The sequence below is a fragment of the Apostichopus japonicus genome, chromosome 17, assembly GCF_037975245.1.
Source record: "Apostichopus japonicus isolate 1M-3 chromosome 17, ASM3797524v1, whole genome shotgun sequence".
Taxonomy (NCBI): Eukaryota; Metazoa; Echinodermata; class Holothuroidea; order Aspidochirotida; family Stichopodidae; genus Apostichopus; species Apostichopus japonicus.
The window spans coordinates 27,241,239-27,262,112 of record NC_092577.1 but is presented as its reverse complement, the minus strand read 5'-3'; the positions used below and the strand labels follow the sequence as shown (position 1 = coordinate 27,262,112).

Here is a 20,874-nt window from a genome sequence, read left to right as displayed (position 1 = left end):
TCGAACTAGGCATCAGTTAATTTTCGTAATTAGCGCCTACCCATTTGCCCAAACATAACTAGTACATTCAAACCTGAAGTTTTTATTTGGCACTGAATCTTGACAATTGCAAAATATGACTCTTATATAAAATGTGTCACTCATGCAGTGTACTTTCTTCTTTTTTTCCTTCTCCAGTTTATTCCCTACCCCCTTCCCTTAATCCTCTCTTTGCCCCTCCACTGTTTATCTCCTACCTCTCCTCTTCCCCTGCTGGTTTCCTTCTTTCTTCTCCCCATCCCTTGTCTACTAATCCAGGTTACATCTATCTCTTTGTGTTCACCATGCTCATTAACCTCTCTGTATTTTGTGCATGGTTTTTCCCTTTTGTTACTGTTACCTGTACTTGTCATTTAGCCTTTTAAGAAGATCCTGCTAGGATCAAAAACGTCAGGCCAACTTACTTTTACACATTTTCTTTTTCTGTTAACAGATGATTACTTTAGACAGCAACGTAGGAAACGAGGAGGAAGCAAGGCGAGACTGTATACAGAAGGATGGATTGAGTTTAAGAAGAAGAGAACAGCAAAAAGAGTCGCTGCCTCACTACACAATACTCGCATGGGAGAAAAGAAGAGAGACGCGTATTACGACGAGCTGTGGAGCCTTAAATACTTACCTCGATTCAAATGGGCACATCTCGTAGAAAGATTAGAGTTTGAAAAACAAGTTAGAATTCAAAGAGGAAGGATGGAATTAACACAAGCCAAAAAGGAAACGGCTGCATACATTCAGAATGTAGAACAAAGTAAAAGACTGCAGAAAATGAAAGAAAAGAAGGAGAAACAGGGGAAAGTGTGGACACAGGGGCAGCATGAGTTTCACCAAGTGAGGACCGAGAGTGAAATTAACCACGAGAGACCAGTAAAACAGTCTGGAAAAATAGCAAAGAGCACTCTGGCAAAGATATTTAAAAAGACATGATATAGGGGTAATGTCTCGATGTTGAATTGATACTGATATATTAGGGCTGATGAAAACCATGATATGATATCAAACTGCACTGAATTCATACATGATGGGTGATTAAGGTTAATATATGAATGAAATCATGATTACTGATAACATGGTTAACTAGTATGCTGAAGTGATTTGGATTAGTGGAATCATGGCTACAACGCACTCACACTGAATTAATACTAGTATGAATATTGACTCCAGTACATTCAGATGTGTTGGCAGACTCTATTGTACTAATTTATTCTAGTATGATGGCTGACTCCAATGCATTCAAAAGATGTGTTTGCAGACTGTACTGAACAAATACTGGTATGATGTCTGACTCCAATGCATTCAGATGTGTTGGAATACATTATTGAACTAATACTAGTATGATGGCTGATTCCTATGAATTCAGATGTGTTTGCAGACTATATTGAACAGGGTGCTCTACGCCTCAGGCGGAAAGGTGGCTGCGAACACCAATTCCCGGAGAGATGAGTTCTGTCGGCGAGAGGAGTATCGTGTGGGCGTGACGGTAGAGTGGCGGACCTAAACGACCTGTTATCCATCGTGGACAAGGCTGACACCCGAGGCTCAACGTTTCTTGGTGCGCAATTGCACAACCAGTGTGATTATTTTCTCCCACCCATTAAATTACTTTGCTCAACAACTAACTTAATTTTAACTTAACTTTAATATCATGGAAAAGTCTGAAAGAAGGGAAGGGGCAGAGGAGAGATTAAGTTGATACGTATGATATTAAATTTATGTCTCTTGTAAGTTTCAAACTGATAGTTCTCATTGTTAAAATTGCAAACAAGGTTTGTCCTAATATGAATGTATTCATGTGTTGTTTCTTGTCCTCAAAATGGAGCACTCATGATATTTTACTGTGACAAGGTATCTAGTTCTGCAGTATCAACAATTGAATGCAACAAATATAATATGAACAAAATAAATCACATCTTTATGAACTTTATTAGGCTCAATTGAAGTCTGTATACAATATTGTACTAAAAAATAAGTTCCTTCTAGATATTGAAAGGCCACCTTTGTGATACTTTGAAATAAATATACAACTTTCACTAAACGGCAACAAGAACAGAATTGTATTTACATAAAACAAATCCAGAGATTTCAAGCTCTCACTAATGTTTAACAAATTCAAACAATGAGCAGCACACAGGTGCTGTGGATATATTTAATGGCTACTGAGTACAAGCATCACAGTATGAAGGAAAGGCTATCACTAATTTTCTTCTTGAACATGATTTCTATGCAAATCAACCTCTCTTTTGTTAATTCATGTGGACACTGAGTATCTTGACTGCACTTTTACCATTAGATATGCTTTGACTTTTATACAACATTCTCTACGATTCCTTGGTTTCAGTCTAAAGTAGAATCCTGCATTATGTTAATATCAAATGTTTTTATTGAGGGATAGGGTCCTGTAATATGTGAAGTATCTTGGAAACTTACATAAAACGGCCCGAAACTCACGCACAAAAAAACTAACAAAATGATTGCTGGGAAAAAAAACACGGCAACGGAATGACGTTATCTCCTGATCACAAATTAAGGTACTATAATAAATCTTAGGGAATTAAAAGCAATACAGTATTTCAATTTGTTCATTTGAGAGATTCTTGTTAATTTATGACTCAATATTAGTCAAGTAGTACTTTGGTTAAACAGTTTTATTATACAAATATCAGACCTCATGTTCATGAATTTGACTGAGTTTGAAACAGCAATGTAACTTTCTGCTGATCATGAGAAGAACTAGTTGAATACGTCTGGCTCACTGCTTGACAATGGGATGAACTCACGATAATACGCTTTGTTATATGATGTAAACTAAAAAGAGGGAGCTGACTGTAGCAGAAAGGATGGATCAACAGAGGGCCTGGACGCCTTGGTGTACCTTACACGTCGATGTAAACTAATGAGGGGTGGTGGCCAGAGGAGAGGGCGGCTCGACAGGTTGCCCGGATGTGGAAGGCTGCTTCGATACACCAGAATACTGAAAGAAACAACAGTGTCTGTGATGTTAGTCTATTTTACATTATGCAAAAATGGCAACAAAAAAACATGTATTAAAGGAATGATAGAAAACAGGTATTTGTCATTTGACAGGATATGACTACATGCAGCAAAACTCATTTGAATGAAATGGGTACAATTTTATACAAAACTGTTAGCTTACTGCTTATCCACTAAAGAGCCTTTGTAAGAGTAGTCAAACCGTTAATGGGTTTGAATCTTAAGGCAGCCGTCCTGACCTATATCAGCAGAGAGAGACTGGATGCAATGCCTTCGCACCATTCAACCTCATGGGCTCAACATTCAGGAAGGACATGAATAACCATCTGCCCCAGCCCCCATCCATCTCCCCTTCTGACACCCCTCTTCTTGTAGCTCTCTTCCACCTTTTTCCTCCACACTTTTCTGTCTTTGTCCCTCTCTAGTTTATCTCCTGCCTCTCCTCTTCACCCTGTTGGTTTCTTTCTTCTCTCCATCCCTTGTCTACTTATGCTTTTACATCTGTTTCTCTTTGTGTTCACCCTGCTCATTAACCTGTCTGTATTAACATATGTGTTTTTGCCCCTTCTGTTACTGTTAACTTGTCATTCATCCTCTGTAGAAATCGTGCTAGGATCGAAACGTCAGGCCCAGTGCTTACTTTTACGCTGCATATATGATATTCTGTTGACATTAGTAATTTTACTAACCCGATTTAAGAAGTCCTTGACGGTTTCACAGTAGCCAGCTCGTTGCCAAGTGTCATTATGTGATCCATTCTCAAACACTGCCATTTTCTTTGCACCTCCACATCTCTGTGAATAAAAATATTTCAATTAGGACCATAATATCAGAAAGGAGTTCCAGACAACTAAATCATTGCAAAAAGTGATATCCTTCCGAATGTTGATGACAGATAACAGGCATATGTTGATGTGGAAAACCCTCAGCCACTTAAAAGAGGAAACTGTTGACTTCAAAGGACCTTTTGATCAGCATCATATTTGGGCAAATATTAGGACAGTATCTGTCACTAAATGTACTTGTGAAATAACAAGCACTAATAAGGGCAACTGTAAAGGGTTAGGTCAATTGTGTCCTGTGTCAAAGTAAATCCATGAGGGTCTTTAATATGGAGAATTGGGACCAAGTTTAAGATATTGCGCAGCAATTTTTTACTAAACGTAGGTAAAAAAAGGACATCTTATACCTTTACCAAGTATGGTGAGAGCATGATGTATACGAAGATGTGAGAGCAATAAAATATGTCCCTGACATGGTAAACCTTTCAGGAATTCATGTGACCCTTTTTTTTTCCAGGTTTTCACAATTTGACCCCTGGTGACCCCAAATGACCTTTGACCTCCACCAAAACAATAGGCCCGTTAAACTCAATGTGGTACTTCTACACACTGAATATGAAGTTGGCCCAAGATTCCCTTCTTGAGATATCATGTTTACGTTTTCACAATTTGACCTTTGCTGACCCCAAATGACCATTTAACTCCACCAAAAACAATAGGCTCCTGTAACTCTATGTGGTACTTGTACACAATAATTTATGCGGTTGGCACAAGCTTTGCTTACTGAGATATCATGTTTACAAGGTTTTCACACTTTGACCCTTGGTGACCCCAAATGATCAACAACAAAAATAGGCTTCTTTTACACAATGTGGTCCTCCTACAAACTAAATATCTGGTCTGCACATGATTCCCTGCTTGAGATATCGTGTTTCCGAGGTTTTCACAATTTGACCCCTAGTGACCCAAATGACCTTTGAACCCCACCAAAATCAGCAGGATTCTTTTTACTCCATGTTTTACTCAATGTTATACAACTTCAAACTAAGTATAAGATCTGGCCAAGCTTATAATAGTGAGATATCGTGTTTTACAAGGTTTTCACACAATTTGACCGCTGGTGACCCCAAACGACTTCGACCAAAAACAACCGGCTACTTTAACTCAATGTGGAATTTCTTTACACCAAATATCAGGTCTAACCAAGCTTCCCTTCTTGATATATCATGTTTACAAGGTTTTGACATTTGACCCCTGGTGACCCCAAATGACCTCATCCAAAAACATCAGGCTTCTTTAACTCAATGTGGAACTTCTTTACACCAAATATCAGGTCTGACCAAGCTTCCCTTCTTGAGATATTGTGTTTACAAGGTTTTGACAATTTGACCCCTGGTGAACCCAAATGACCTCGACCAGAAACAACAGGCTTCTTTAACTCAATGTGGAACTTCTTTACACCAAATATCACGTCTGACCAAGCGTCCCTTCTTGAGATATTGTGTTTACAAGGTTTTGACAATTTGACCCCTGGTGAACCCAAATGACCTCGACCAGAAACAACAGGCTTCCTTTAACTCAATGTGGAACTTCTTTACACCAAATATCACGTCTGACCAAGCTTCCCTTCTTGAGATATTGTGTTTACAAGGTTTTGACAATTTGACTCCTAGTGGCCCCCAAATGACCTCCACCAAAAACAATAGACTTCTTGTACTCAATGTGGTTTGACCTTACTGGGGTTGTCCGATTCAAGCACATCTTTTCAGGGAAACATGGCTATGGTATCTACTTTTCAAACAGGATGAAACTGGTAGGTGCGTCCCTTCTTTGGGGGGTCAATTAAAAAAAAAAAAATCCAAAACAGTCATACTAATTAGTGTTACTAAGCAAGGAAAAATCCTGACCCTTCTTATTTGGAGAGTTACCATGGTAACTGGGGTACTACCGCTAGGGTGTCCCCTTTCCAAAACAGGATGAAACTTGTAGGTGCGTTCCTTCCCTGGGGTAGGGGGGGGGCATTTTGATAAAAAACACAAACAGTACTTAAGTCTTAAAAGTGTGCGGTATGGAACGTCAGGAAGGCATAAAATGCCCCCACCACTCCAAACCGCCTAAATAATCACAGATTCATAATCAGCACCTCCAAGGAGTACCAGATGAGATGTAATTTGATCGTTTTTTCTCATGAATATTTAATAAGAATCAGTCCAGAGAATCAATGCAACCATATGATGTGTCTTCCAGTAGCTACCACATTTTGTGTAATGTTAAGGAAAAATAATTTAAACTCACTGAGTCCATAGAAGATGTCTCGAAGTATTTTTGCTGTTATTTATAAGGCAATTAACAATTTTGTTTTTGAGTAATTGATCATATTGCGTTTGATGACGTCACTTCCAATCAGAACAAAATGGACACAAACAGGTCACGTATTTTGTACATCATGACATGATTATTTTTCGGTGTAAGTTATTCCTCCACTCTCAAGAATCACATCCATAGAACTTTTTTTTAAAGCGCCCTCATTTCCAGAGTAAATGACTGGAAACAAGAATAAGGTATCACCTGATGGTACGCATCCAGTTACATCGCAACATCAATTTGTATCGCGAAAAACCATTTTGTGTACACACAGTAGCAAATATGTTAACCCTAAGCTAACCCTAACATCTTGGATTGGTATGACCTTAGGTCAAAAAAAAACTTTTTGATCATAAAAATTTTGAATTTTTAGATGAATTTCATTTTTGTCTTCAGATTGACCTTTGACCCAATGACCTCATTGCCAAACTTTTCCATGTGACTGTTCCTTATGACATCACACGTCATTGTTGCAATTTCTGTGAAAATCTGTCACTCTAACGATTTTTAACATTTTTTTGAAAGAACAAACTTTTTGACCCATATAACTCACTAAAATAGCTTGTAAACATAGTAACTGAACAACAAGAAGTTTGATTGAAATCATACTTGGTACATATATGCGCCATACTGAGTAGAAGAGCCCTATGGATTTTGGTGCTCATCTCAAAATATTAATGAGGTCACAGGGTCAAATGTAAACATTTTCAGAATTGAATCATAATTTGTGTGAAGGTGTTGGTATACAGCAGGTACATGATAATGTATCATGCGCGTATCCAGGATTTTCTAACCCGGGGGGCGCGAATTACTATCTAAGTGGAGCGCCACCATCGGTTGGCGCGGAGCGTACAAGAAAATTTCTGGTTTTGATACCCCCCAGATCACCGGAAATGGCACTTCTCGGGCTTGAAAATGAGCAACCAGATGTAGACTTTTGCCTGAGAACCAAGTATTTCCCAAAAGTTTTTGAAGATTGTCACCAGTCACACATCATGTTCGACCTGATTGCATGTCCTATGGATCATTGCTTTTGTAGGTTATTCTACGTCACGGCCCACAATATCCGAAAGCCCGACTTTTCAAGGTTTTAAGCCCATTACTTGTTGAGAATTTGAAAATTCACTTTTCTCGTGAATAAAATCACTTGAAAACATACCCATAATGTTGCACAAAATTCAATCTATAGACAACCAATATAGAAAAATATAGCTTGGCCGACATTACTACTGTAAAAGAGAGTTTTGACATAAATGGATCTGTATGCTTTTTCTCTATCTACATAAGACATTTGGTTGTTTACATTAGCATCTGGCGGTATACTGTGCAACTTTGACGGACCGTAAGGTAGACGATGCCATACAATGTAATGACCGATCTTGCCTATATGATATTGGCATCGACATGTTGAATGGGCGCTTCGTGCGCGAAAAATTTTGGCTTTTTTTTCGGGCAAGTCATTACAGCCCCCAAATCCAATCTGGCTCCTACGCCTTTGACTACACACATTGACAGTTTTTGAGGCTGTACATCGTGGAACATGCATTTCAATGCTCATTGATATGATGTTATATCTGCTCTTTGCTTTACAAATTCGAACAGGCGTGTAGCGAGTAATTGCCAAGGGAGGGCGAAGCCTGTAGGCAAACTATCTAAGCGAAGCGCCACCATGAGTTGGCACGAAGCGTACAAGAAAAATTTTGGCCGAAAATGCCTCCCAGATCGCTGGAAATGACACTTCCCAGGCCTTGTAAGTTGCATCTAAGCATTGTCTATTTTGAAATTACTAGCGATGTCATAAAGAAAATTTGCTCGGGGGGGGGGGGGGGCGGTCGCCCCCTTCCCGAAATGCGTTATGTTCTCCGAGTTCAAGTACATTAGTGAGAGAGGAAAAACGGAAACGTCAAAAATGGAGTTGTCGGGGTAAGGGGTAGGGTGAGGCGCACACCCCCTCCGTAATCCTTGATCTGTCACTGGCTACCCTGTGTATATAATAGGGATCTTTCTCTTCCTGAGGTCTTGGCTATCTTCTACTCCCCCGTTTCTCCTTTTTCTCTCTTTTTTCTTTTTCTTTTCCCTTCCTTCCTCTCCTCCTTTTCTTTTTCCCCTCCTTTTCCCTTTTTTCTTCTCTTTTTTTTCTCTCCTCTTTTCCTTACCCGGGGGGCGCGCGCCCCCAACGCCCCCCCCTGGATACGCACCTGTGTATGTTCAATGTGATATTATGCACATTTATTAGGGGGCAGGGCTTGAGTTGATTTTTTCAAATTATAGCTTGTAAACATGGTAAGTTAACATATTTAGTAGGTAGGTCCACAGTCAGTGAAAGAACCTTGCTGTTCAATTTAATCAACAATGATGAAAGCTTGGGATTATAATCTCATTAGGCAAGGAATCACAATAAGCCCACTGGCATTCTGGTTGATAGAAATAATGAAAGATGTTCATTCAAAAATTTTTTTTTTTTCCAGTTGACCTACTTGTATATGTGTACTTGGGGTTTGTTTTCTAAAAAAAAAAGTTTGCGTCTGCCGGACGCAAGCAACTTGAAGATTTTGCGACCCTGGCCAAAACATTGCGTCCCAGACGCAGAATCCTGCGTTCGTAACAATGCTGTCCTATATCCTATAGGATGATAACTGAAAGTGACCAATGCACAAGTTAAAGCATTTACAATTTCACACAAGACAGAAGCATCAGCCAATCAAAAAAGCAAGTAATTCTCACAATTTCATTCAGTTTATCGGGGAGCCATGATGTTGGATGTCATCTCTGGCTGCACTGAGTTTGCATCCATAAAAGTAAGTACTCTAGTGGTGTACTTTCTCACAGGCCATGGAGGGTGGTATCTTATTAAGATAAACAGTTAATAATACTGTGTATTAAGTCTAACCTCAAACAGAATCTTCATCATATCAGGAGGAACAAGTTCATCAGCAGCTCCTGATATAAATAATGTTGGCATCCTCACTCTTGATATCTTCGACATAGAAAAGAACTGAGGAAGAGGAGAAAATTGGTTCACCAGCTAATTGTGAAGATCCAGTAATGTTATTAGAGAAAAAATGGTTGCGTCCCAGGGACGCAAGCCCCCCAAAAAGTTTGTGTCCCGTAAAGAAAAGCTTGCTTCCTGATCGAACACCAGTTGCGTTCATAGTATTACCTACTGTTACTAGTGTAGTGTAGTGTAGTATAATTACCTACACTTTTGTGAATGTTATACACAATATATTGGGCAGATGGCTCAGTGCCTTAGCTTCGCTGTTTGACAGGGGCGGCCTGGCCTACTCCTTTCGCCCACCCTGCCGTTTCAAACAAGGTATACCCCCTCCTTCATCCGCCCTTGTACTACCCTACTCGCCATCTCCGTAGTCGCTCCGTGCTTTGACCTTGCAGCGATTCCAACAACTCTTCAAAAATCACTGTACCAACAGTGTGCGTATCTCTCACTAATTCCACACAGTTCACTGTACTACTGCATGTACATGCCTGTTCGAACTACATTTTCAACTACACATGTGCATCATCAAAACCTGATCCAACATTTATCCTGAGCTCTTTGCATGCAATCATCTGTACGAAAATTACAGTAGATTTATGTAAATAGCTGTTTACGCAATGTCGATTAAAAATCAAACTTCAATGTTCTACAGTACAGAAGTTTACAATGTTGCACCAAAATAAAATTTACTGAAGCACGTGGTAAATTGGACCGCGAAAAAATTTGCAACAGAAACTACTGTGGTATGAATGCACATTTTACGTTAGCAACTCTTAATGCAGAGAGAAGAAACATACTGTGAGATGAAATATCCTTTTCAGAATCAGAGATGTAAGCACAAAATTCATAGATTGTCTCAACTCAAGGCATTTTCTGATCAAAACAATGATTAAAATATTACGAACCCGGCGTTCCTTACAATGCTGAATATCCAAGTCTAAGCCTACATTGTTCAAGTTTGATCAACATGCATGGTAATACATATGAATTGTTAAAAGTGAATGTGCTCAAAGGACCCCTTTAAATCTGATGCACGGATAGCTACTATGAACTCTACTTCCAACAGAAGGAGGAGTCATGAGATTTAGTAACTGTTGGTTTTTTCGGATTGCTAGAGATGTGTGTGAACTAAGACTCTGTTGTAAGTTGTGCACTAGCTCTATGATTCAAGACCATCAATGATCTTGAGGACTTGAATGTTTACAGGATCAAAACATCAATGACCAACTATAACAACTATGTTATTATATTATTATGATTCAAGACGAGCTATACCAACTATGTAATATGTCACAGGATATTCAATTATTATGATTTATATAACCAGCTATACCAACTATGTAATATGTCACAGGATATTAAATTATTATGATTTATATAACCAGCTACACCAACTCTGTAATATGTCATATGATACCACCTATGTCATAGGATATTACCATCCATGACAAGTTATACCAACAATGTAATATGTCATAAGATATTCATTATATGAGAATGGCGGACAGGGTGGAGGAGATGAAGAAATGACACTGACAGATCCACACTATCAGGGGCGTAGCCAAGGGGGGTAGGGGCGAAGGAGGAAGCCGCCCCACCCCCCTTGAGCATATTTTTAAAATTTTTTTATAATGGTTTTATGATATCGCTAGTAAAAAGAGAAAATGCTAAGATGCAACTTACAGGGCCTGGGAAGTGCCATTTCCAGCGATCTGGGAGGCACTTTCAGCCAAAACTGTCTTGTACACTTCGCGCCAACCATGGTGGCGCTACGCTTAGATAGTTTGCAATGCCGTATCTACGGCTCTGATAGTTTGCCTACATTTTCGCCCCTCCCTTGGCAAATTCCTGGCTACGCGCCTGCACACTATCATTATTAATTATGAGCAAAAGCATATTACTGAAGCAGGAACTTTCTACTCACCTTGTTTTTTACAATAAATAATGGGATCCACTTAATCAGATCCAATCTAAAGAGATGTCTGCCCATATCTGGAATGCTGGTGAAAGTATTCTCTAGAATCAGTCCTCGAATTTTACCTCTGTTTCTTGGCTTGGATGCAAGGTCTATGGCAACAGCACCCCCAAGGGAACGCCCAAAGACAAAGATGAAGTTAGAATTTATATCGCTTCGATTGTGCAAGTAATCAAGAGCGGCTTGAGCATCTTTATACATGCCTGCAGAAATAAAATAGATAAAAGGCAATATCCTTATAGCAATACACCAACAGGTATCATTAGAATCGGTAGCAAATTTGTATAGCCGAACCCTGCATGACTGCCATCATTCTCTAGATTCTCCATAGGGTTACCGTATTTATTTGGTCGAAAACTGGGACAGTGTCCAGAAGGAAAACAGTGTCCAGAAGGAAAACAGTGTCCAGAGGGACACGGTGTCCAGAGGGACACTGACATGTTAATGCTAACCAAGTTAAGCTGTATGATCTAAACAATGTTATTTAACTTCACTGGAGTGCTAAACATCACAAAACAAGCTACATTAATGTTAGTGTTAGCACTTGTTGCAACGCTTTCTAGTCACTTCGCCCAACTGCCATTTCGCCCAACCAGCCTGGTCATAATAAGTAAGTTTGGGCGAAATGGCAGTTGGGCGAAATGGTTGTTGGGCGAAGTGACCTGCTTCCGTTGCAACTATGTTGCCCAAGTTTCACACAGCTTTTCCCACCAATCTTGTGGGCCTACTATGCAGCCATCAGTTAGATTTGTGTGTTGAAATTATTACATAATGCTTCTGAAATGGTCATGTATAGTGATGCATACTTTTGTTAGTTTATGTATCATAAAAGCAGTGATATCTTTTTTACCATCACAAAGACCTTTAGAAATTTGGAACCATTTAGTTTGCCAGAGGGACAATATATTTTCAATGCAAAATCAAGACAATCACAATTAATCAGGATGTAATGTAACCCTGGTCTTGTACCATATATACACAGTACAAGTTGCCAAAAACATGTAGAATTTATCTTTCCCAGATAAAATATTTTGATGAGACCATAATGGCAGCAAATGTGTGTACAGCAAGTAACATTGGATGAAATTCAAAGAAAACAAGTTTACTTTCTGGTGGGACCATTTATGAAAGAACAAAGTGCAATAAAGTAATTCTGCTTAATAGCTTAATAGTAGCTGCTGAATAGTAAATGTCTATAGTAAAATGGCATATCACAATAAATAGATGGGAAACAGTTACAGGGTATGTCTACCTACACAGATTTAGAAGCTATCAAGGTTAAAGAATGTCAGAGTTAACTTTCAAACTTTGTGAATATTTTGATGTTAGAAAGTATTATTTAACTCAGATTTCAATGACAAACAACAAGTTCTCCTTTTTGCCACAACACAATTCTATTCACAATGGTTAATTTAAGATAATATGTTTTTCCCTATGTTATTTATGTTTTCATGCAGATACTACCACATTAAATTAACAGAAGTAGACATTCCTGATTTTTATTATTTAATAACAACTTTTCTCTCTTATAGGAGAGATTGAGAGAGATAAAAGTTGTTATTGGACATACCTTCCTCATAAGGATCTCCATCACTCTTGCCATACCCTCTGTACTCAACCAGTAAAACATTGCAGTGGCATAACGAATGAAAGATGGCAGCATTGATTAATCTACAAAAGATATAAACCAGAAAGCCACATTAACATTATAATACAGCATTTACTGTTTCCATGCATAGACAGTTCTTATAGTTAGAAATTCATCCAAGTTTTACTTTTGGAGCATATATTTTGACCTTTGCATGATATTTGAGTACTCAAAATGGTAGAGCCACACACCATGTATGAAGTTAATTTAAATATCTTTTTGAGTTATCTTGCATTGAAGATTTTCAGACTTTGACCTCTAATGACCTCAAATGAACTTTGATCTCCACACAGAAGTACAGGGTTCTTGTAGCCAAGTAAATCCACATGCAAAGTATGAACTTCATCCACTCTTCAAAGTTGGAGACTTTTACCAGTGTTGACATTCAATGACCACAGAAATCAATAGGTATCATGTAATCATATAATGTATGGAGTTCCTCCACACTTAATTTTGGAATTAGTTTTAAGAATTTTTTCAGGCATTACCTCTTGACCTTAGATGACCTTTCACCTACTTACAAAGATATAGGGTTCTTCTACCCACTAAGATGGCTCTTTATAACTATATCTTTATGAAGTTCAAACAAGCCATCCTTTTTTATGTATTGTTTACATGCTTTTCAGACATTGACCTCTGTTGATCTAATAACCTCTATCACTTTAATGGAATTTTTTGTAACTTCACAACATCAAACATGACACATTTTTTAAACGCTATCCAGCCTTTCATTTCTGTTGACCTTTGTCCTCCATCAGTTACGACAAGCATTGTGTACACTTTACTGAAAATCGACATACTACATCAAGGAAGTTCAACAAAGCTGTTATCATGTTTACTAGGTTTGTAGACAACGTCCTCTGTTGATCTCACATGACCTTCAACCTCCACCAATTTCAATAAGGTGCTTGCATTCATTAATGTAGAGCTATGCATAGAGTCTTAAGTTCATCCAAGCATTTATTTTGCAGCTTCAATGTTTACAAGGTTTTTCTGACCCCAAATGACCTCAGTTTCAGTTATTCTCCACACACTGTCTTTCCGCTGAATACTGTCAGCTTAAAACATTCTTGTGCCGAAAACAACTTTTTTTTCACTTAGCATACATGTATACAACACTGTTTTTTCAACAATTTTAGGATACCAAATCCAGGATGATAAAAATAAGATGGGAGAGTATTAAAGAAAGTCAAGAAGGATGGTTAGACTGAGTGAATGTCAGGGAAGTTAAGCTGCTTATAATTTAAATCAGTACAAGGCGGTGGCGGTCGTCATAAAAGGCAATAGGAGGCCGGCATAAACATGGAATAAGTAGTCTTAAAATGCAGTCTACTTAATAAGGATGAAACTTAGCAAGACCAAATTATTCCATACAGCTCGATTTCACTTTTTTCACGCTATATTGATAACTACAGCCAAATAAGGTGACGCTGATTAAGTAAATATAATTATTCCCGCCATTTGTACTCAATCACCATTCCTCTTCCGAAACCTAATCTATCCTGAAAATCTTAGTCTTGGAGCCAAATTCTATCCTGCTCCAGCCACATTCTATCCTGCTCCAGCCAAATTCTATCCTGCTCCAGCCAAATTCTATCCTGCTCCAGCCAAATTCTATCCTTCTCCAGCCAAATTCTTTCGTTCTCCATTCTCCTCATTCATTTCAATGTGCCGAATCACTTCGATACGCCATTCTGCTCCTCCATAAAAAAAACGGTATTTCCACTGAAAACCATGTTGTTTTCTGCTGACAAATTTTGGTGTGCGGACAGCACCGTTTTTTTGTCAGCGGAAAGTACCTTGTGCAGAAAATAACAGTACCTAATGACCTCCCACCCCTACTAATAATGATACAGTTTGTGTACTACCAGGAGGATCTACATACCAATCCAGTTACTAATTGTTGAGATGCATCCTTTATGGACAGCAGTAACTGGAACCCCTGGTTTTATGATTCCTTCCCTCGGATGACATTTTATGTAACATTGAAGATAATTGATCTGAATTAATTTATCACTCCATTGACAAACTTACCTATGACCGATATTCCCTGCATTTCCATGAAAGAACAAGATGGTGGGCACCAATGGAATCACCGATGGTGCTTGCTTCATAAGTAAAGCATTTATATTAACATTGTCTGCTGTTTGTATGAAAATATTTTCATACTGAGATGAGTGTATACCGACAACTGAAGGAGACGGTACGAACACCCTTGAAGAATCTGGCTGATCTGGGTAGTAGAGTAACAAATCCTGGCCATTGTACAGCAAACCTAGCAGGAGCAAATAACATTAACATGATAATATGCATTTTAATGTTATTTATCACAAAATTACTAAATTTTTTTTTCTATGGTGGAAACTAATGTACCAATGGAACCTTTTTTGTTATCTTCAGTAAAATCTTAAGCATATCATATCTAAGTAAAATCATTTAGTATATCACAGAGATTTAGGTCATATCTGAGATCATTGGAGATAACAGACAACATTGATCCCAAGGTTGATGCTCAAACCAAGTGTGACAGCTGATAAGGACCAGGTGAAATGCTATAAGTGTTACATTTTACATGGTTTTCTTTTTTTGGCCACTTGTGACTTCAAATGATATTCGAACCCCCCCCCCCAATAATGAAAACAGCCAAAACTTTACTAACAGGAATCTACAAACAAAGTTCCAAGCTATTTGCAAGGTGAGTACCCTTGCTTACAGTACAAGCCATGCACACACACAATGTAATCACCACCACATGTATTTCTTTTGCTTTCTACAAGATATCAAGAAGACATTTATTGAGGTTCTGGTTTACTTTGCTATGCAAAACTTAGTTCTTCATAGTGGGTATAACCTTGCGCATGAGACAAAGGGGCCACTTACCTCCTATGATATAATAAATAAACTTATACTGTATAAAAAGGAAATTATGCACTCCACATTTCACGGGAAGACAGAATAGTGAGGGTATCCCAGCACTTGGTGGTGCTATGTTTTAAGGATGATGATCAAATGCCCTGAACAGTTGCTGTAATACATTTTACAGTTTGTATACTTTCTGGGACAATTTTGTATGGTCAAATCATTATTAAACTAAATAAGTTTGATCGGCAAAATTAATCATAACTTTTAAAACATACCAAGACAAGTTATGAACACAATCAAGAAGAGTAAGACACCACCTCCAAGGTGATAATAACAGAGAACAGCAATGAGCGTCCCAGGCCCACTCCAGCCCCATATAGTATGGATCAGAGCTCCGAGGACATCTTTCACGATGGTGCGACATCCCCTCATCTCCGACCCTTTTTTACTTGAAGGTGTGTCCTCTTCAATGAGAGGAACCAGATCCTCTGCTTGAATTTCTATGTTGGTTTTCTCGACAGCATGGAAGCTTTGTTTCACCATTACTCAAACGACCGTCAGAAATTTGGTTCTCTAATCACAGACAACAACAATGGAAAATATCAAAATTAAACATAGAAAAAGTCAATATATACCTGCAAGGCTATTGTATAAGCAAACCATGGCAATCAATTTTACTTGGTCCCAGAATTATATTTCTAATGAAATAAGAAATGAAACTTCACTCTACCTTGCACAACAAGGGGAAGGGGTGGATGGGGGGGACAAAAACCCTGATACCTTCAAGCATGAAGATTAAAGCATACCGGTACCAGTACACTGCTTCAGGGCTGTTAACTTGTTTATCTTAAACTGTGGCATCCTACACCATGGTATCTACTAGCTGATTCCACATAACGATTTCCCCTCCTTCCCATGCAAGGTGCTGTCACAGACCGTGTCATGCTTATAAGGTTTACCAAATCTGATCTCTGCTTACCGCAAAGTACCTTTAACGTAAGCCAACTTTGAGATCTGATACTGTTTTAAGTGGCTACACACACATACTCTAACACACATCTTTTCATTTTTAAGACTTTCACATCTGTAGATCTTAATTTGAGTAATCAGTGCCTTGCATCAATCTCAAAACTAAAATTTCCACAATATGCACATGTCAGTGACTTCTGAAAACAAAGATGAGGCCTAGGAGCTTAAACCAGTTGGTGCGACTTGAAGCTTTGGGTGCAGGCATACCCCAATGTTGCAAAGATCCCATTAAAAATTACAAATGCACTTGCATTGTCTAGACCTTACCATGATCCATTCATGGTACAGAGGTACAGTATAAAGTAATTTTCCTATGATGAAAGTACAACTGTTCTTTCCATGGTTAGCAGTCATGATGTCATTGAATTTGTTCCTTGTTTTAGTTTAATCCTTCCACTAATATGGAAACATTAAGGTGCAATCAAAATGTTAGATCTTTTTCTGCAATTCATCAATTGCTACAAATTGTTTATGTCACAAAATTTTCTTAAGTGATCAATTTATCATTTTGTGACAAAATTGTTGAAATGATGATATTTTGAATGTAATCCATCAATTTACTGCACAATGTTGAATTGGTGAATATATTATGTAATCAATTTATCATTCTATGGCAAATTGTTATATTTGATAATAGGTTTGTCATTTTGCATCACTATGTTGAATTCCTCACTTACTTGATTTAAGGAAATTGTTAATATATTACTGAGCAATTAATCATTTTGTTGAAATCTGCTAGTCCACTTTCACAATACAAAAATCAATATTTTTACGGCACCTTAACCTTTCCATATTCATCAACTACATGATTTCCTCAAAGTTTGATCACATTACACCATAATAAATGCATGCAGAGTTTTGTATGGGCTAGTTAATTCACAGAAGCACAAAAAATGATAAATTTTGACTGTTTTTTAACTTTTTTGTAACATGGGAACCCACATTTGTTCATTTTAACATTTCAATGTCAGAAAATTAATGCTTTGACAGAATAAACTATGCCCACCTTTGATAACATTGGACACACTATATTGTTGTGAAATACACTTCAGGCCAAAGGATGCTTTTATGTCAAAGTAAAACTCAGTCATATCAAAAATGGTTTGCATCTTGTCTTGAAAATGTTCTAATTTTACATCACCAAGATGTGAACTATTTTGTTTTAAGTTTAGGACATGGAAAGACTACTGTACCTTCCAGGAAAGGGAAAAAACCCATGAAGACAACTTTGAAAATTGTTTGGCAAACTTTTGAAACTGGAAATCATTGAAATCAAAGATTTATATATGAAGGAAGTTCACCTGTTTACACCATGCATTTCTAAACTGTGAAGGTTTATGTACAATATACTGGATACTTGCATGATCTGTAGTGATTTTTTTCAGTGCATGGCAGGCATGTTTGGAATACAATTTACGCTCTTCCATGATAGCTATAGTGCAAAATATCACCGGGAGAAGCTCCCTCAGCATATGTAATGTGAAATGAAATTGGGATCTGAATGAAATTGGGATCATTCACTTGGCTTATGTTGTACTGTATAGTCAGAAGACTATGACAGTGTATCAATTTTGATGTAATGTCCAAATTCATGATAGTACCAAAGCAACCAAAATTAAGCTTATAATTATTACTAGTTTGAACACTGATCTGTACTACTACTATAAGTAGTATCGTAAGGCTTCATAATTGACTCACCTTCGTAATTGACGCACCTTCAATTATTAACTAGCAACAATACAGCAGGCAACCTTACTAGTGTTTACACAGATCCAACAATCGGGAACCGGGTACCCGAGAGCCATTACCCGTCGGGTATCCGGTACCCGGGAAAAAAATTGTTTACCCTCGTGTATGGCGATTTTCAAGAAATTACATATTGTATGCTATAATAAATTAATTAATTATGTTCTCCACTGACAATGTTTTCATGTTCAAATATGTAGGTGTAAGATAAGGTATAAATCCTTCCTCAATAATTTCTATTTGCTTTTGTTTCTTTCATTAACTTGTTAATAACTTCATATAATTTACATCACTACTAACATCGCACTGCCACCGCTGCTTATGTTTGCTCTCCAAATCTATTGGATCAGACCATATTAATATCCAATTTAGCTCTTAAACAGTTTTTACATATACTTTCTATTATGCAGGTCCAGGGTTCGCATTAGCCGCGACTTTCACAAATTGGTCGCATCTGGAATAAACGTTTAGTTAAAAGCCATGCGATTATTATTTTTTAGTAAATCCTGTCTATAATCCATTAGTGACATCTCGTAAAATTCCTTGTCAGTCTTTCCTTCTATGAAATAAACGAATGAATAAATAATAATTGTGAGAATTCTTTCAATTTCTTCCACATGTTAGCCTAACACCAAACTAAGTCAACATTTGGTAAAATCTTGCTAAACCATTGGTTTGCAAAAAACAAAATATGAGACCACATGGTAGCCTAACACCACACTAAGTCAATGGGAAAATCTTGCCTAACCATCCATTTGCAAAATAAAAAATATCGCACTATGCGTAGGATTCGGGTAATAAATTAGGAACTGGGTAGTATCGCGTCGAGTGGGTACCCGGATACGACGTGCAAACACTAAACCTTACCTTCTTGCAGCCAAGCAGAGTTACATACTGTATTTGATGAGTTTTAATTCATTTCAGGAAAATGCTGATCAAGTTGTGTTTTTTTTAAGCTATTAACACCCTCACCCCATTTTTTGGGCATTTGGAAATCTTACTCCTTAAAAATAACCAAAATTACCTCACTATGATAACACTACTCTCTGGACCTGACCTGGTATAGCTTAGACTGCATAGCAAACAGCATCCAAAGTAAATGGATGTTAAGTTATGCCTACACTACAGTTAGCTTCGACGAATGTGTAATTACATTTCTGAGGAACTACACATATAAAACGAATACAGTTTGAGTGATTTGGATTGTTCGTTGATGGAATTAATCAAATCCTTAAGTGCATCAATTCAGAGCCTACCATGCTACAGTACTGTATAGTCAGTATTGCAAAGTTCGCCATACTGCGAAGTTCGGGCACCCTAAGAAATACACGATTTTCACCATGAAAACCTACAGGAAGAGCCAAATTTCACCAAAAAGTACGAAGCTACAGTTATTTTCTCTCCAAAATGACCCGTGTGCAAGAAATTACTTACATATTTGTCAATAAAATGACGAAGATCTATGAAGTCTGTTATAATTACTGAAAGAGCAACAGCGCCACCAATTTTTACCAGCGCCACACTGTAGGTTGCGTGGCCGAACTTCGCAATACTCTAGCAAGAAATACCAGTTCCACAATCACGAAGAATTTTCTTGGAAAACAACGTGAAAACAGTTTGCAGGAAAGAAAGTTTGGCCGTGTATCGTACTAAAACACAATTCTCCCACCATATGAAGTATATTTTCTGGTGATTTAGACCAGAAGATTTAGTTTTGGGGTGTTTTAAGTCTTAAGTGGGCGAACTTCGAAGTCACCATCCTACTAGTAGCAACTATCATGTTGAGGTAATTTTTAGGGAGTTAGATTTCTAAATGCCAATAATATGTGAAAAACTTGGGAGGGGATGTTAAAAGCTTAAAAAATTCCACAATTTGATTAGTATATACCTGAAATGGATTCAAACTCATGAAATATGTAACTGCATCGCTGCAAAAAGTTTAGGTTCACTGCTGTATCGTTACAGGAAAATTTATTGGTGCGTCAATTACGAAGGTGCGTCAATATTTTTTTTTTTTTAGATTAGTTATACGTGTAGAGTCAATGAGAGATTTTGGACTTGGGTCGAGATTTGTGTACTACAGCTTGAGATTTAGCCTCTGTTACTACTACTAGTTAGCACTATAGCCCATACTGCAATTATGAGTTCCTTTACTATACTAACTTAGGCTAATACTAACGTTCACTTAGAATTAAAGTGACTGCAGTCCGTGTCCGTTCTTTGTAGAAACTTGCAACATCTAGTATTAAGTCGAACGTTCGGGCTGCATTCGATGAATATGATATGGTCTCAAGAGTGATAATTCTAACTGGAATAAAAGCAGCAGTCCTTCAAATCGCGACCACGACCCAAACTCAGGAGTATACATACAAGCGGCAATTGTAACTAGAACTGTATGTAGTGAATCAAAATGCCCGTTATATTTTCATTATTACAGTGGAGT

At 37.8% G+C, this 20,874-nt stretch overlaps 2 protein-coding genes across 4 annotated transcripts in view; one reads left to right on the top strand and one right to left on the bottom strand.

The window, feature by feature from the left end:
- The window catches only part of LOC139985193 (activator of basal transcription 1-like), a 15,916-nt gene extending 13,432 nt beyond the window's left edge, over nt 1-2,484 (top strand). For both annotated transcript variants that reach the window (XM_071999456.1, XM_071999455.1), the window contains exon 3: nt 473-2,484. In XM_071999456.1, the coding sequence (XP_071855557.1) occupies nt 473-963 (491 nt within the window). In that variant the 3' untranslated portion in view covers nt 964-2,484. The remainder of the gene's footprint in view (nt 1-472) is intronic.
- On the bottom strand, nt 1,941-20,874 carry LOC139985192 (protein ABHD13-like). 2 transcript variants are annotated; one of them, XM_071999453.1, is made up of 8 exons: nt 20,611-20,872; nt 15,932-16,229; nt 14,829-15,069; nt 12,717-12,817; nt 11,096-11,349; nt 9,064-9,168; nt 3,717-3,821; nt 1,941-3,007 (listed from the first exon to the last, which is right to left on the bottom strand). In XM_071999453.1, the coding sequence occupies exons 2-8, from the start codon at nt 16,197-16,199 to the stop codon at nt 2,927-2,929; spliced, it is 1,155 nt and encodes a 384-aa protein (XP_071855554.1). In that variant the 5' UTR covers nt 16,200-16,229; nt 20,611-20,872; the 3' UTR covers nt 1,941-2,926. The 2 variants fall into 2 exon arrangements, with proteins under 2 accessions (XP_071855554.1, XP_071855555.1); XM_071999454.1 differs by lacking the exon at nt 9,064-9,168 and having other exon boundaries at nt 20,611-20,874.

Coding starts and splice junctions, on each gene's coding strand:
- LOC139985192 (XM_071999453.1), bottom strand. CDS start 16,199: ATGGTGAAACAAAGCTTCCATGCTGTCGAGAAAACCAACATAGAAATT. Junction 15,070..15,931: donor TGTGTTCATAACTTGTCTTG/GTATGTTTTAAA, acceptor TGCTCCTGCTAG/GTTTGCTGTACAATGGCCAG. Junction 9,169..11,095: donor TATTTATTGTAAAAAACAAG/GTGAGTAGAAAG, acceptor CCTCTTCCTCAG/TTCTTTTCTATGTCGAAGAT.